This window comes from Plasmodium cynomolgi, chromosome 13, assembly GCF_000321355.1.
Source record: "Plasmodium cynomolgi strain B DNA, chromosome 13, whole genome shotgun sequence".
Classification (NCBI taxonomy): Eukaryota; Apicomplexa; class Aconoidasida; order Haemosporida; family Plasmodiidae; genus Plasmodium; species Plasmodium cynomolgi.
In genome coordinates this window covers 2,061,178-2,077,871 of record NC_020406.1, presented here as the reverse complement: position 1 = coordinate 2,077,871, position 16,694 = coordinate 2,061,178, and the positions used below count along the sequence as shown (strand labels likewise).

General features: G+C 35.7%; 5 protein-coding genes across 5 annotated transcripts; 2 read left to right on the top strand and 3 right to left on the bottom strand.

Annotated features, from left to right (window-relative positions):
* Positions 1-812: 812 nt before the first annotated feature.
* Positions 813-2,914, bottom strand: PCYB_135440 (hypothetical protein; the record flags this gene model as incomplete). Its single annotated transcript, XM_004224569.1, has 7 exons — positions 2,612-2,914; positions 2,376-2,473; positions 1,899-2,223; positions 1,592-1,731; positions 1,275-1,424; positions 1,095-1,173; positions 813-967 (listed from the first exon to the last, which is right to left on the bottom strand). Exons 1-7 carry the CDS (start codon positions 2,802-2,804, stop codon positions 813-815), a joined length of 1,140 nt encoding a protein of 379 aa, XP_004224617.1. The 5' UTR covers positions 2,805-2,914.
* Positions 2,915-3,902: 988 nt separating this feature from the next.
* Positions 3,903-7,056, bottom strand: PCYB_135430 (exopolyphosphatase; the record flags this gene model as incomplete). Its single annotated transcript, XM_004224568.1, has 11 exons — positions 3,903-4,013; positions 4,164-4,241; positions 4,359-4,427; positions 4,636-4,698; positions 5,089-5,202; positions 5,297-5,423; positions 5,598-5,668; positions 5,812-5,892; positions 6,066-6,218; positions 6,330-6,598; positions 6,930-7,056. 7 exons carry the CDS (start codon positions 7,054-7,056, stop codon positions 5,089-5,091), a joined length of 942 nt encoding a protein of 313 aa, XP_004224616.1. The 3' UTR covers positions 3,903-4,013; positions 4,164-4,241; positions 4,359-4,427; positions 4,636-4,698.
* Positions 7,057-8,390: 1,334 nt separating this feature from the next.
* PCYB_135420 (hypothetical protein) lies at positions 8,391-10,700 on the top strand (the record flags this gene model as incomplete). Its single annotated transcript, XM_004224567.1, has 2 exons — positions 8,391-9,054; positions 9,124-10,700. 2 exons carry the CDS (start codon positions 8,391-8,393, stop codon positions 10,698-10,700), a joined length of 2,241 nt encoding a protein of 746 aa, XP_004224615.1.
* Positions 10,701-12,502: 1,802 nt separating this feature from the next.
* PCYB_135410 (hypothetical protein) lies at positions 12,503-13,066 on the top strand (the record flags this gene model as incomplete). The annotated part of the gene is made up of 1 exon (XM_004224566.1): positions 12,503-13,066. One exon carries the CDS (start codon positions 12,503-12,505, stop codon positions 13,064-13,066), a length of 564 nt encoding a protein of 187 aa, XP_004224614.1.
* Positions 13,067-13,585: 519 nt separating this feature from the next.
* PCYB_135400 (proteosome subunit) lies at positions 13,586-15,433 on the bottom strand (the record flags this gene model as incomplete). The annotated part of the gene is made up of 2 exons (XM_004224565.1): positions 13,586-14,911; positions 14,945-15,433. 2 exons carry the CDS (start codon positions 15,431-15,433, stop codon positions 13,586-13,588), a joined length of 1,815 nt encoding a protein of 604 aa, XP_004224613.1.
* Positions 15,434-16,694: the final 1,261 nt, after the last annotated feature.

The window sequence follows — 16,694 nt, the reverse complement described above, 5'->3', positions numbered from 1 at the left end:
CTGCTTAATCTGCATTAAAACAACATGAACTGTTTAAGAAAGAAGACAAAAAAAAAAGGAGAATCACCATTTTAAGCTGTCCACATTTAGAGAAGCTTCGCGTGTGTACAACTACATCCATATCACTCTTAATAAAAAGAGTAGGACATGAAAGGAAGGGTCCTTAATAAATTTTCACTTCTTCTTCTTTTTCTTTTTTTTCTTCCTGGCATTTTTCATCCTATTCTCATGTTCCTATGTGCAAAAAAAGAAAACCAGTTGGTAGTGGCGCGCACATATGTGCATATACATGCACACACAAATGCCTTAGCGCCACTTCTACTATTTGGCTAAAAAGTAGCCGGAAAAATGAACATCAGTACCTTCTCCAGGGTTTCAAGAATTGCTTCTTCCTTCAACTCCTTTTGTTTTATTTCGTCTCTCCACATATTAACGTATATCTGTATTTTTTTGGAATTACAGAAATATGTGTGTGCAAATAGAGGGGTATGTAAAAACAAAACATGCATGCAGCGAATTGTCTGGTGGATTTTCCTTTCAACTGCTTCCCCTTTTTTTACCATTTTATTCAAGTTTCTTCGGTTTTCCCTATTTTCAATTTCAATTCTGAAAGGGTGAAATGGCAAAAGGTGTCGTAAAATGGACAAATGTACAGATAAGAAGTAACAAATGAGCAATTTTGTTATGTCAAACGAATTTAATGGAACCCTTTAAAGTAGGAACAATGATATGCTCCGCAGGCATATGCATATGTGTGGACAAAAAAAGATGTACTATTCCTCTGCCTTTTTAATTTCCCCTTATTTCAATTATTACATGGACGACTCGACGGACATAAGGTACGCGTGCATGTAGCTTTCCTCCTTTTCCATTTTATCATTTTCTTCTTTTTCTATCTCGGCTTGTTTTAGCCATATGTTTTTATTCCGTATTAGGCAGTTAATTATTTGGCAATTTTGCTCCCGCGCTGAGAGGAGAGAAGGTACCAAATGGAGCGAAACGGAGCGAAATGGGACAAACGAAGCTCAACAAAAGGCAAGCGCTTCTACGTCCATGCCCCTTGCAGGCAGACAATCAACAATGCTATAACTTACTAAAATTACTATTCTCAAAGTTCATTTCGATTATGGAATTGTTCGCCTCTAGCATTTCGCACAAACTCTCCGCATTGCTCTGAAACGTTAACAAAAATTGTTCCCACATATATGCATACAGTAACTCAACGTTGGGCAGAAATTTTCATCATCTTTTTTGGGGACACGCAGAAGGGCTACCTTGTCCATATTTGTGTTAGCCAAATTCAATATTTTTATTCCTTTATTATTTTTTATAGACTCGAAAAGTTTATTGAGCTCATGAACATTTTGACCTTTGTTTGTTAAGTCGTTATTTTCCAGGTTAAGACAAAACAGCGCTTTGTTCTCCTACAAATTAGTAGTATGAAGAGATAATGCGTTACTGGTTTGGTCGGCCCTTTCGGAGTGGTCCGTATTTACCCCTCTCCCAGTGCATCATTATAAGCTATACATCGTGAGTTCTTTTATTTTATTTTATGTATTTTTTTTTTTTCTTTTTGCCTCTCCCACGTTACCGATAAAAACTTGGTGAAGTGTCCTAACCCCTTGAAGGTTATTTTGTTGAAGGACAAATTCAAAATTTTAACCCTTTTGCGTGAGCACAATTCAAGTATGATAGAGACATAGTTGTCTGGAAGCCACTTTCGTGATAAATCTGGGGCGCACATTAAAAGTGCCGACAAAAGGGGGGGAGAGAGAAGTTTTAGGTAGTACACAGCAAACACACATGAAAACACATATGCCTACAAACAAACATATATGTACCCACTGCACCCATTTTTGAAGAGACTTTTCCCTTTTTGTCCCCTCTTGCGTATTTACCTAAATAGTAAATTTGATCCACACTTGTACTGGCAAAGTAGTACAACCTCATGGGGGAAATGTACATATCGTGAAAGGAAAAGTAAATGTCACTGTGTTTCCCATTTTCCATTAAATATTCAAAATGGTTTGAGATCATTAAATAATTATACTCTATATTTTCCTTATTATATTTTTCCTTTTCTATTAGTTTCTTTTTCTTTTTCTCTACGTTATATATGTGCAGTTTTTTTTGTCTTTTCTCTTCATATATTTTTTTCTTTTGTTCGACTATCTCCCTCTCTTCATCGTACTCCTTCTTCCTTTTTTCCTCAATTTTTTTTTGCTGCAGGTAAGAGCGAAGGGGGACTTTCACAGTTGTGCAATCGTCCCTTCCTCACAGGTACTACTACACATTTACATATATATGTATATATATACTTGCATATCCCCCTAAGAGCGCGCAAAAAAAAGGGGTGTTTAAAAATGGTCGACAACCTTGTACTTCTTAAACTCCCTGTTCCTCTCATTGTTGGGGTATATATTTATGATGTTGTGGACAGTTAGGCTCAAAATATTTTTGTTTTTCAAGTCATCTGCACGTAGGGTTGAAAATCAAAATGCGGGGGCAAAAATTGTCATGCCTAATGGACATATAAAAAGAAAAAGCGTTGGTTTAACAAATAGAAGCTTTCTCATCATAGTGCAATCGAGGAGAAAAAATTCCAAGAAACCTAAATTTTTAGATGAGGTGTCTTCCTCGCTATCTACAAAACTCAGGTTATCGCTTGAGGTGTACACATTCGAAAAAATGTCGTATTTTTCTAAAATTTCATTTTGTGTGCATTCCGAAGCAGGAACTTCCTGCTTATCCTTTTTCTTTGGAATGTCATTAGGGATGTCCACGTTTGAGCTAGTTTTATCCATGTGTTATAACATTGGGGAAGGGGGGAAGGATTTCTCTTTACAGAAATTATTTATCTTTTTAAAGATTATTTTTGACTTTACAATAGCAGTCTACCTTGGACGGTGCATCTGCCCCTTTCCTGCTAGAGGAACATTTATATAGGCCTACTTAGACATGTGCACGTGTACACGCGTACACGTGGTTAAAATTTTTCTTTCTCTCTTTCCCTATGCTCATACAATTATTTAAGCATACATTTTCTAATTTTTACGCATTTTTGCTGGCAGTCGTAACGATGACTGTCTTTTCCCCCTTTCGTAAATTTTGTATATTGCTACTTTAAAAAGGAAATTTACCCTTGTCACATTTAAGGAGAAAAATAAAAAAATTGTTTGAAAAAAAAAAAAAAAAAAAATAAATCTTTCGCGCTTTCACGAAAATCAATAAACGTTTTTTTATATTTTTTCTTATTTTTCTCATTTTTCTCACTTTTTCTTTCAGCTTTTGCGGCTTTGGCTATATGCAGAAAAAAAGCCAAAGGCATAACATTAAAAATTGTGCAACACTAAATGTAGGTATTCATAAAACATATACAAAAAAATATGCAAACTTTTATCCATGTGAAAAAAAATACTCAGATAAAAAATACTCTAATCTTTTTCGGGAGTAGCACTGATTGTTCTGCAAATGGGGGAATAAAAAAAATAAAAAAAATAAGCAAAGCGAAATAGTGGTGATGGTTAAGAGGGCACATATCATTCCAATAGGAGGGGGGAAAAAAAAAAGGTCTAATTACAATTTGGAAGGTGTCAAATATTTTCGAATCATTTCCCCAGGTTATATTTTTACATCCTTTCTTGGAAAGTTTAATGTCTTTGTTCAAAAACAAGGCATTAATTAAATCTTAAAAGAGGAAAAGAGGAAAAAAGGAAATACGAATTTGTGAAAGCTGTCATTATGAACGAACATATAGACAAATGACTTAAGATAATTTCCTCCTCATGGATTACCATCCTTGTTCACTTCATTGTTATAAAAGAAGATTCCCATGTCTTTAAATAGTCCTACGAAAAAGAGCCACACACAGAGAAAAATATATATAAATGATCATTTTACCTTCACTCTATACCCATTTCAACCTTTTCAACATTTCCTGTATTACTATAATTATTTAAATAAGATCCGATTAATATAAAAATGGAAAAGTTGTTTTCAGCACACAACTCATGCTAAAAAAAAGGAGGAAGGTAACAAAATTATGTTTCTTAATAGTATCAAAACATTCCACATGTCTATATGCGCAAATGCGCCTAGCCACATGTGGTTAGATAAACTGGGGGGCCATTATGTCTCTGCTTCGAATTCTCCTCAACGCTTACTAATTTATGAACCAAACGGTTAACATCCTCATTGGAAAATAGCAAATCTATACTAAAATCTATGGACGCAATTCTCATCTGAAAGAAAAAACAAAAATAAAAAAAATAAAATAAAAAAATTATACAAAGTTGCAACGTGCAGTAAAACATTCTCAGCATCTCAAATAGGGAATCCTCATTTTTTTTTTTTTTTACTTTTATTTTTTTCTTTAAAATCTCATAATTATAGTCTTTGTAATCGGCAAACAAAAGGTTTTCTATTCCCTGAAATGAGGTATAGAAAAAAAAAAAAAAAGGTCCATACATTAACATTTAGAAATGCTTATCCTAAAAAAAATGGTGTTTCCTTTTCATGTCGTTCTCTTCAATTTTATTCTGTTCTATTTTTATCCAAAACGGGTAAACAGCAAGTGTTTTTCACAACTAGGTCTCATTTCGTAATTTCTGGCTTTTCCTCTTTTCTGCAACTTACAAATTTTTTTAAGTTTATAGAAAATCTCATAATGTTAAAACTGTACGTAATGTATATGTCCATTTTGTTTGATATTCGAAAAAATCTTTTTAAGGATAAGAAAATGCTTAAGTCCCTAAAAACGGAAATAAAAAAAAAAAAAAAAGGAATAATTCCACTGAGTATAAGAGTTTATCCCTCGTAACCATTTCTCACATGAGGCTACAACAAATTAAATTCTACAGAGTTCATTTGTATAGCTCATTTCACGTTTCTCATGAATTACGGTTGTATCCATCGTTTTCCAAAATCCCCTTTTGCGAAATTGTTAGAATCTACAAGGGGGCAAAAAAAAAAAAAGGATGCACATTTACATTCATTTATACGAACATAAATATGAACTCTTTTGCGATCTGAACATGTACGAATTAGCTCTAAAAGGAAGATCCGCATAAATCCCAATTCAAGCGCAAATTAAGTCAAATTTTGCAATTTTTTTAAATAACCCCTTAGTATAGTCCCATATATCAGCCACATCATATTTTTGTTAATGAAAGGTATCCCAAGAAATTCGCTCGAATGCTTATACTGAAGTGAAAAGAAAATTTTAGGCAATGAGTCAATATTGTTCCTTTCACTTTGTTCCGTTTATATGCCCATTCTTTGTGTCTTTTCAACCTACCAAATAGGCTATGATAACCATGCAGCTGCACACATAAATGGGGTAAATCGATTTTGTTATTCTTTTATTTTTCGCCTCTTCCTTAAGCATATGGTGATCAATTATGGATTTCACGTTGTTTATGTTGCTGAAAAGGGGAATGGGCGAACCGATTACTCGTCAATACGACACTTCCAAATGCACGTATGCACATTTTTCATGTGTCTATACAAGATGCTATTTCGCTACATCTTCGCAGGTCTCCTCTGCACACTACACAGTGATAAATTAAACGAAGGGAAATCCCCCCCACGGAACTTACTACAAGTTATTCGGCTCGAAGTCATTAAAATCAACGAAGCATATGTCGTACTTGTTGTCGTTTTTTAGAACCTGAGAAGAAGAAAGAGATCCAAATTTGCACGTAACTGAAGAGGCACAACAAAATAATCATACAGGATGGTAATGCTTTAATAAGGCGACAAAAAAAAAAAAACACCCCTTTACGCACTGCCCCATTCTGTAATACGCCTTACTTCTAGCAAATTCTTGTCATCATTAAAGACTAGGATTTCCTCCGGGTTGTTTATCTCACATTTTTCTAGCCACCAATTGATCTAAAAAAAACAAAAATAAAAATAAAAAGGATTACATTATAGGTAGTTACTCTTCTCTTCCAAATTTGCACCCATTAAAATAAGATAAAAAAAAAGGCATAATTCTCAACGTAGAAATGTGCACGCCGAGATATAATTCCACGCGTCTATGTATAATCTACGCCTCATTTTACCAAAATTTTAAGCTTCATGTCACTCCTCTTAATGTTAATCACGGGGATAAAAAATTTCAGCACATCTGAATTCTTCTCTTTGGCAGTTTTGCTCTTTAAGGAATACCATATGTGCAAAAAAAAACTATATATGATGGACGAACAAACTGAATCCTGTAGAAAAAAAAGTGATACGTGAAAAAGTAACTCCATAAATGCTCGTGAAAAAGGCGAAGAGGAGTATCTATCCGTGCACTTCTCTGCTTCCTTCCTTATTTTTCTTACCAAATCTGCCGTAATGTTCCCAAACACAAAGACAAAATGCACATGCCCGTTGGATTCCGTGTTTTTGGAGTATTTACTTAAAAAATATTTGCAAGAAAATAAGTAAACAGATAAGGCATTTCTCATGTTGGAATTTATTTTTCGCATGATGTCACTATACGTTTGGTAGTCTATTATGTCTAATATATGACTGTACTCGATTCCTCTCTTTTTCTCATTTTCCACGATACTTTTTATATTTTTGAAGTCATCCTTTCTCAATTCTAGCACTTTAGAAGGTGGCACCAAAAAAATATGGGAAAAGGAAAAAAAATTTTAATATGGGCAAAATAAAAAAAACTAAAAGGGGAAAAAAGTTCGCTCATTTTGCCATGTCCTAATACACGTGCTAACACAAGAAAATGACGCTGCTCTTCCCCCCTCGCATACTTCACAAATAACACATAACGCATTTTTACAACAACGACATTTCTTATTCCACAGGGGGGTTATTTACCCATGCATCTATGCACACATTGCTTCGATTTACATGCACATCATACAATTTTTTTTTTTTCAAATTTTATTTAGTTTCATCTCTTTCTCTTTTTTTTTTTTTACAGTGTGTTAGGTGATAAAACCAAGGTGCCTGGTTAGACTCAAACAAATCTTCCTCCTCGCATAATTCAGGATCTTCATAAGAAAATAAATCGAAGTGTTTGCAATTCAACTCATTATTCTGTATCATTATGATGAAAATTTACATGAACTTTTTTGCAATTCCGGGGATACGCGATTATGTATGTGCCTCCACCGTGTATTTTATATGGCTGCACAAAAATTCCGATGGGTGATTTTTTTCTTGCTACTCTTTTCTTTGGCAGAATGTTAAGCTTATTTTTTGCACTCTAAGAAAATAGATAAAAAAAAAGATACGTATATTTTACATATGTGTATAAATGTATGCTCTTTTCTACAGGCATGAAATTTTGTTATAAACACCAAGGCATGTTTAAAAAAGGGTGTAACACCTTTCTTTTGGGGGTTAAAATAAAAGCAAGTAAAAGTCGCATAGTACAGAAATCAGATGTACTAATAAAAATATTTTTACGCGTTTTTAACATCAAAACGCATAATCAGAAATGTACATTAAACATGATCTGAAGAAAATTTCGAAACGCTAATACATGTGTACAGATATTTATTCACATGTATGCAAATGCGTAATTGTACTCATGTGAAACCATAGTTATATATGTACACATATGAAAAAGTAAAGCAAAAAAATATATACTGAACCATCAGGAATCAAGAAGTGAAGCACAATTCGTGGGAAAATCAAGATAAATGAGAATAAAATGAAAAAAAATTAAAACAAAATACTTACAGAAAATTAAAAAAATACATAACTACACTTGTGCTGTACACGTAAATTTAAAAATAAAATTTCGCAATAGCGCCCTCTGCTGAACACTGAACACGATTTATTTTTATTGCCCTACTATTTCATGTTTTTTTTTTTTTTTTTTTTTTTATCGCACTCAGGTTGTACGGATAGAAACTAACAAGTTCGTCCTTTTATCGTTTTTAACAGAAGTTGCATTTCTCCCCATAAGATCAGTTTTTGTTCACAAAATGGCCTACATATAAATGTATATACATATATACATGACGCATAAAACAATTTGTGCTTCCTTTTTTTTCGCTGGCGATGCTTTAAAATTAACCGCTTCAAAGTGACGAATGGGTTAATATTTTTAAAATATGTAGAAGCTGCTATGACAAAGAAAGGTTCTGACGTACACCTGTGACCATGAAGTTCTAGCGCGGCAGTTGTTTCATCTCGCAAAAATGAACGAACAAAATTTTACATAAGTGCAGATGCACGTGAGCACGCAGGAATGTAATGTATGCATGTATACACCTCCGCGAACGTAAATCTTTTTTTTTTTTTTTTGCACTCCCAGTTATGACCACTTCCAACTTGTGTAATCATTTTTTAAAATTTTCCACCGCACGCACAATACCCCAAATTGTTCGTGCCTCTACCTGTTCATCCACCCCATTGCGCAAAACAAAATAATGGAAAATATTTGCTATCGGTGTTCATTATCTGGAGAATCGCTAAGCGACCATGCGTACCTATTTTTCGACGGATATTTTTTAAACGATTTTAACCATGCCACACCAGACGTGAAAGAAAACCAAAAGAGTAACATCTTTTTAGACAATGATAAAAAATGGTTTTCAAAATATATAGCGGATCAGGGTAAAAACACGAAAGAAGGAGACCTGCAAAATGTGTATAAGAAGGTGTACACGAATTTATACCTATGCAAAATGTGCAACGGGCTACACAATATCGATTTGATACTTTTTTACAATAAAAATAGTTGTTTCCATCATGAAGTGTTAAAGGAAAATTTCCCTATCAGCGCAGAAGAGGAAAAAAATATGAACAGTGTATTTAATAGTATAAAAAATTTACTTCACCTTCTGAACAATATTGACATAGTTTTTTTTTTCCTCTACTTACACAAAACGAATCAAATTTTTTGCGAAACGGAAAATGTTACCCATGACACATTTCACCGCAATTGTGAACGTATAAAAAAGTACATTTTAATACCTCCCAAAAGAAGAAACAATAATATTTCGAGTAAACAAATCCAGAAGACGTTTGCATATTTTTTGATTTATTTTTACCTAACATTTTACCATAAAATATGTGATAGTGTGTCCCTAAGTGTGGCCCAAACTGAATTCGTCATCAATTTGTACAAACAAGCTGTGTTAATTTTTAATGCTCATACAGGTGAACACCAAACGGTAAAAAACAGTCAGTCATCTGAAACATCGCATAAAAGTAACAGTCGAAAATATCACCTTTACAATAAAAAAAGGAAAATAACAAATGAATGCGGTGGGGATAAAGAAACTGCAGTATTGCACAATGACGAGGCTGACGATAATGACGATTTTGCCAAAAATGAGAAAGAAACTGAAGAGGTAGAAAAAAAAACGAATTCCACAAGTGCGTCTGATGAAGGGAAAAATAGGGAATTAGACTCTTCCCCTCCACTTCCAACCATCGACGTATACATATCGCTTAACAACTTATGCATATGTGGCTACTACAATAAGTATAACAAAGAAATGTCACAAACCAAGTGGTTCATAAATAATGAGTCCCAAAGTGCACTGTCAGTGGAAGAATGCATTTATCACATTTTTAAAAAAACATTCCGATCGACTAATGAGGTGTTTATGGCGTCCGGAAGGGAAGACAAAGATGTGCGAATGATGAACATAGGAAGACCCTTCGTCTTTGTTCTGAAAGAAACTAAATTCTCCTTCCTAAATTTTTACCTCTTTTTTAATAAGTTAAAAAGAATGGAATTAACTGACACTGCTAGTGGTAACTCCCTCGAAATTAAAACAATAGATCAAATAAATCTCTTTCTTCAAAAAGAAAACTGTGCAGATGACAATTCTGTAAGAGACCTCGTATCCATATTGAACGAGGATAATTCCCCCCCGCAAAGAATTAACGACAGCTATGCACTGATAAACAAAAAAGAAACCATTTCGTTGTACGATTTAGACTCCCATAAAGTTCTTGCAGAACAAGCAAAGGGTAAAACTGTGGAGGAACAGAAGATACACAGTTTGAACCTTTCGTGTAACTACAATAAAGAGCTGGAAGTGCTGCTAACGGGTGAATCCATCGGGGCGAACGAACTGGTTATTTTTGACCCAATTGGGAAAAAAGATCCTATTTACCCAAATGATGCTAAGGAAAACTCCCAAAACGGCAATTGTGACCATCTTAACGGATATGTGCCCACAAACAAGGAGGCCAATTTGGATATCTTAAAAAAAAACATCACACAGAATGCCAATCGAAACTATAATATCAACAACCTTGTGGACGTAAAATTCAGCAACGTTGCTTTTAGCACAAATTATGCCTTGATAAAAAAAATTATGAAGTATGGCGAAGAGAGAAAAAAGGCCTATAAATGCATTATATACCACTCCTCCCCAATGACTAAAGAAAAAATACAAAAAATAAATCAAGACGTTTTAAGTTATGATAAAAACGACATGTGTGTAATTAGCGTGATACAAAAAACTCCAATAAGGGTACTCCATAGAAGGAGTCTACTAAAACGGGAAAGGAAAATTTTTGAATTCAATCTCGTTTTTGTTCATGAGCATTTTTCTTTATTATATTTATTGGCGCAGTCAGGGATGTATATAAAAGAGTTCGTTAATGGAGACAGAGGAAGAACTTTTCCAAACTTGAAACACTTCTTTGGGCAGGACACGTTCGTTAATATATTAAACTTAGATGTATCAAGTTTTACGTACGATTTAAATGTCCAGTAGGGGATATTCCACTCGGTTTGTTGTGCATACGTGGGTATGATCCCCCTAGGGGGAACTACAACGTTGGCATTCTTCCCCCCTTTACGCATTGGCCAATTCTCACCCCTTCGTGTGTGGTCATCTCCCAATTTACTGCTCATAATGGGAAGAGAGTAAAAAAAAAAAAAAAGTCCATTTTAATTTCCTTTTTTGTCTGTCCATTGGGGATATCCCCAGGCGCTTTTATTTTTACACCTTCCACAAACAATAATTCGTTAATTCATTTTTATCCTACCCCAATGCTATCTGTTTGTCATTTGCAGTGTTTGTTAACTCGTTTTTTTTTTTTTTGAAAACACTTTTTCTTCAATTTGAGATACACCACAATTCTGCATGAAGTCTTTGCCCCTTTGGGGAAAAGGTTTAACTTAACACGACACATACATAATTCTGTTCACTACCTCCCCCACTGCCACCACTTTAGCGTAACAATGTGGCAATGAAAAACGCAGCGCAACGTTAACCATGTTGACAAGGTGAATATAACCAAATCGTTACTTTTTTCCCTTTAAAGGGATTTCCAACTGAGAACATTGTATGTGCTCGTGGAGTGACGCCTTACCGCACACACCGCATTCTTTGGTGTGCCTCCGATCCTTTCGAAGATCGTCGTGTAAAAAGAGTCAAAATTGGAAAGAAGAAAATTGAAAGGCTATACGTGCGGTTAACTATGATAAAATGGCGGATTCTCCAGAAAGTTTTGCACCGTGCGTAGCAGTGTGATTCCGCTCATACATGTACATGTGCGCAACAACTCAGCAAAATAATCAACCTGTTCGCGTACTTATTTGGTACCCAATTATTAACTCTTCTTTTAACACAATAACACAACTCACACTTTTGAAAACCCCCAATAGCACATTTTACGCATCAAAAAAAGGTAACACTCCACGCAGGGAAAAAAATTTTTCGAAGTAATGAACTCAATGAAGGCACATATACAAAATGCTACACATACATCCGCGCGGTGCAAATTTTTCCAGGGTATCCAAGTACTCCAGCAAACTATTTTTAATTGTTCGCTTTCCCTCCTGCGCAACTGATGGAAATGTAGCGATGAGGAAGGGTGCAGTTATTGCCAGCACGCTGGTGACTGGTTAAAAAAAAATTTTTTCTTTAAAAGGTTTTTACGTGCGCATTTTATTTTCTCCGTTTTCGCGTACCAGCTGATAGTAGTTACCCTTTTTTCAAATTTAAAAACTCCTCTCAAGTGACCGTGAAAAATAGGATTTGCACAGAAGGGAGTTTTGCCTGTCAGCACTTCGCGCGATAGAGATCCAACCCACGTACAAACATGCATACATGCATACGTACATACGTACATACATACGTACATATGTACTTATTTATATCCACCTAACGCTGCTAACCTTTCCATTTTGAGGCGCATGGCGAAGAGCTCACTCCCTCTCCCCCAACCACTCTTCTTCGCCCGCGTATTTAGCCATTCTACCAGCCAAGATAAGCAAACACATTTTTAACGGAAAAATATATGTGCGGTTGAGGAACGACTTAGGCCTCCGTAAATACTTTCGAAAAGGTAGGAAACGTCCCGAACGAGCGGCATCGAGCATAATCAAATCAACGTTGCCACCGAACACTTATAAAAAAGGAAACCAAAACGGTCAGAATAGTAACCAAAAGGGAGTGAAAAACAGCCCAAAGAGGTACTTCAAAGGACACGAAGAGCGAATAATCACCGGTGTTACGCTACCCCCCGAGAGAAAAAACACACTCTGAAAGAACCCCCCAAGTAGACCAAAATGGCGTCGGGCCTTTTCAACATAACAAGAAGGAACCTAGCAGGAAATCACATTTACTTAGGAAAATGGCATGACTACAACCAATGGAAATATATCGCACCATCGAATTTGCTAGATATTATAAAACCAGTGGAAAAAACCAAAGTGATCAGTCCACTTGCCGCTAAAGATCAAGATGATATGTTTACATACCTAAATGGTTCCTATCATGGAAAAATAATAACAATGAATGATTTAAACTCGGGTAATTCAAAAACGAGTAAGATGAGAGGAAGTGCCTTTCACGGCCCTGAACGAACGGATGTCTTTCGATTAATTTTGTTTAACAGGTTAAAACAAAAACACCCACAGAGAATCGTTCCAGACGCGGAACACCTCAAAGATGCAAACAAAGTGGAGGTATCAATTGTCTGGTTTTTATGGTCATTCGTTTTATTTTATTGCACCATGTGCATGTACGGAAGTAATTACATAATAAAGAACAAATCCACTTCGTTCCCTTGGATGCCCCAAAGGACAGATGGATCCAAGGGAGAAGGACCCATGTTCTGGTACCTCGAGTAGTGCCCCTCTCCCCACACACACACACCTTGCGCCTGGAAGCGTACTCTTTGATTGGAATTTTCTCTACCACACATATATTATTATTTTTATTTTATTTTTTTTTTCATTCACTTTTATTTCACCATTTCGTGACTCTTTTCTGCGCGTGCATATTTTATAATTTGTTTTTTTTTAGTATGGAATGGAAAGATATAACACACTGCAGAAAAAATTTAAAAATTGCAAAAAGGTGCGGCAGCCCAAATGCTTCTACACACTGCGCATGGAAAAAAGGCAAAAAATTTTTAACACCATGAACGGTGCATACCTGCGCAGTAATGCGCACACCTGTCTTCTTAAAAAATCTATCCCTTCAAAATGAGAACTGCAGCTATGAGTCCTCTCCATGGGTGCACGGCTCTTCTCCAAAAGGGGGCCTTCCGTTTTATGCACCCCCGTCATATCGTTCACAAGGTGGGTGTGCCTCGGGCAGTACAGCCAACTTCTGCAACACTGCAACACTGTAACGCTGTAACACCGCTACACCGTCAGCTGCGCCTTCTGGTAAAGTATATCCACCGACTCGGTCAAATTGTTTATGATTTCCAGAACGTTCTGGTACATCTTCGTCTCGGGCATGTCCTCATAGAGAATCAAAATTCCCACGTTCTGGTCCAGCGTGGCATTCAGCTTCTTGTCCAGGATCATTTCGGACAGCTTGGAGATAATTTTGTTCAAGTCGAGGTTAAGTTTCTGGCCGATATAGTTCAAGTCGATGCAGCTATAAGCTTCGATAATTTTTAAAATATTCTTCTCCAGCAGCAGTTCGTACAGCTCCTTCAAGTAGTTGTAAATCACTTTGTCCACATTTATCAGGAAAATATTAATTTTAATTATATTCTCAAATACATCAAGTGACCTGTTCTCGTAACACTTGGATATGTCCAGCAAAATTTGAATTTCTTTATTTGGAATGTAATTTAATTTATTATGTTCACACAAAATATTATTAATGTCTTTCCTGTTGTTTTCCTCCAAGATTTTGCAAAGAAGCATGTACTTCAAAGGGACGATAATTTTTAAATTTTCGATATTTAAATTCAAGCCAAAATTCCCACATATGGAACTATTTTCGGGAAAGATAAAAATAGAGTTATCCACAATGTTGGTACTCGATTTGGTTTCTAATAAATTGCCATAATTATCCAATGTTAAATTTTTAATCATTTCATAATTTAACTCAATTGGGTTGGTAATGCAGTACACCTTTTCTTCCTCCAATTCTTGGTAACTCGAGCTGATATTACATATTACATCGCTGTATATTAAGTTGGCATTACCTGAGCAAATATTCATTTCGTCCAAATTTAGGATGCTGTTGCTGCTATCGTAGTACTCATAAAAAGTGTAGAACGAGAGTAAGAAAGGGCTAATTTGACTTATACTTTTCGTTTTATTTTGCGACGATATCGTGCTGGTGTTAATTATGTTATGTATAATAACTGCGTAAAAGTCGTTATTTTTTTTTCTCAAAAAGTCTAATGTGTTGTTGTGGCTATTATAAATATAAGTGTACAACGTTTCGTAGCATTCGTACAAGTAAATGTAGGCACTTCTGTAATCCTTCTCATATATAAATAATATTCCAGAAAGTAAATCTATTTCGCTATTAATATAAATGGCCGTGTTTATCGTATTGGCAATGTTCTTAGCAAAGGTGAGCGATGCTTTCATTTTGGTCGAATTCTTTAGCAGCATGTAAATTTTGGTTTCCACAATATACAGTTCGAGTAACAACGTTTTGTCGTCCACCTTCTTCACCTCCTTCAACAACCGTTCGATTAAACTCAGAGCCGTTTTATACTTCTGCTTTAGGATAAACAAAATTATTATTTTTACTTCTATCCGGCATCTTAAAAAATTCCTTTTCTTTTCATATGCCCAATTCATGTACTTTTTAAATATTATATACAGCGTACTCACATTCCTGATCTTTTTTGAGATTTTTTCCACGATGTTCCTTATCAACTTGGCTGTTTTCGCTTGGGGTAACACATTAAAATAGTTCTCATTGCTGGACGTAAAGTTAATTAAATTGTCAATCTCCTTTTTGTTGATGTAGTAATCGCATACTAGATATATCAACTTGTCATTTATTTGCATCACCTTTTCGTTCGTCACCTTCTTCTCGAATTCTTCTTCGTTGCTGTTATCGTTGATGTGTCTGTTCAACAGGATAATTTTGTTGATCAGGCTTTCGCTCATGTGTGGCATGATCACTTCATCCTTGATTTGGAGATAATTACCTCCGCATAGCCCCTCCACCGTCTTTATTATCTCGTCCTCTATCTCCTTGTACGCGTTCTCGATCTCTTCGAAGCCTTCCATTTTGTCGGGCAAAAGCGGTTAGTTCAGTTGCGGTGTGCGAAGAGGTATGTAAAGCGGTATGTAAAGCGGTATGCCAAGCGGTATGCCAAGCGGTATGCTAAGCGGTATGCTAAGCGGTATGCTAAGCGGTATGCCAAGCGGTATGCGAAGCGGTACGTGTGCTGCGACTTTGCCGCTAGTCCTCGCAACTTGGCTTGCCAGCCGCACTTCCTAACGTGGCTTCGCCCTACGGGAAAGCCCTAAACCGATGTGTACACGGAAATGATGAAAATGGGCAGATATGATGAATGGCCGTGAATCGTATGTGTACCCCCCCAAAAAAAGAACTCTCAAAAACTACCAATATTTCTGATATGTAGCAAAGCCCAGATTGTAAAATATAATAACTGCGTACTGTGTGCCACTACGCTTGCTTAACTATCTAGAGCGTTCTTAAAAAGGTGAAGAGGCAACTGTAACAAATGTACATTGTGTACATATTTGTGAATAATGCCTTAACGCAAACACTAAAGGGACAGTTTGCGGCCTTATGGATGCATTTTGCCTTTCCCCCCCTTACTCTTTTCAAATTTGCCTAATCAGGGTGAACATTTCTAAGTACGCATGAACAATCTAATGCAAAGATGAAATTCACTTTTTTTTTTTTTTTTTTTTTGCCTTGATTTGTATATCAAATTGACATGCGTTTAACGTGTATTTTCTTCTGCCATAATTCTGAAGGGCACGTAAGAAAATTATTTCAAGTGCTTAAAGGTAATGTTCATTTTTTAAAATTGTATATGTATGGATATGCATTTATATTTATATTTTTAATTTTTTTTTTTTTTTCCGCAACATTTACGGACCGCACGCCGTACACTGCTTAAACCGTTTGCCGCCACACGCATCACATAAAAACTCAGCCTCAAACTTTCTCCCTCGCTCTTGCGAAATTTACGCCATTTTATGTTTAGCGTCATTATAATTCAGCACACCTCCGCAGGCAACACTCCCCTAAGACGTTTATGTGCTTGTACTACACACTCATGAAGTGTTAGGGCAACCCCCCACTAACAATCTTCCTATGATGTGTAACGTTTTAAAAGAAATAAGTGCTTTCTCTGTTATGCTTCACCAAGTGTGTACATTCCCCTACAAAATGGGTGCAACCCGTTTTGCAATTCCTGTTGATCTAATCCTGGAAACATTTGTAATTTTATCATTTTTTTTTTTTCAAATGTTTAATTATTATGACATTACTAAAAATTTGTACATGTGTATA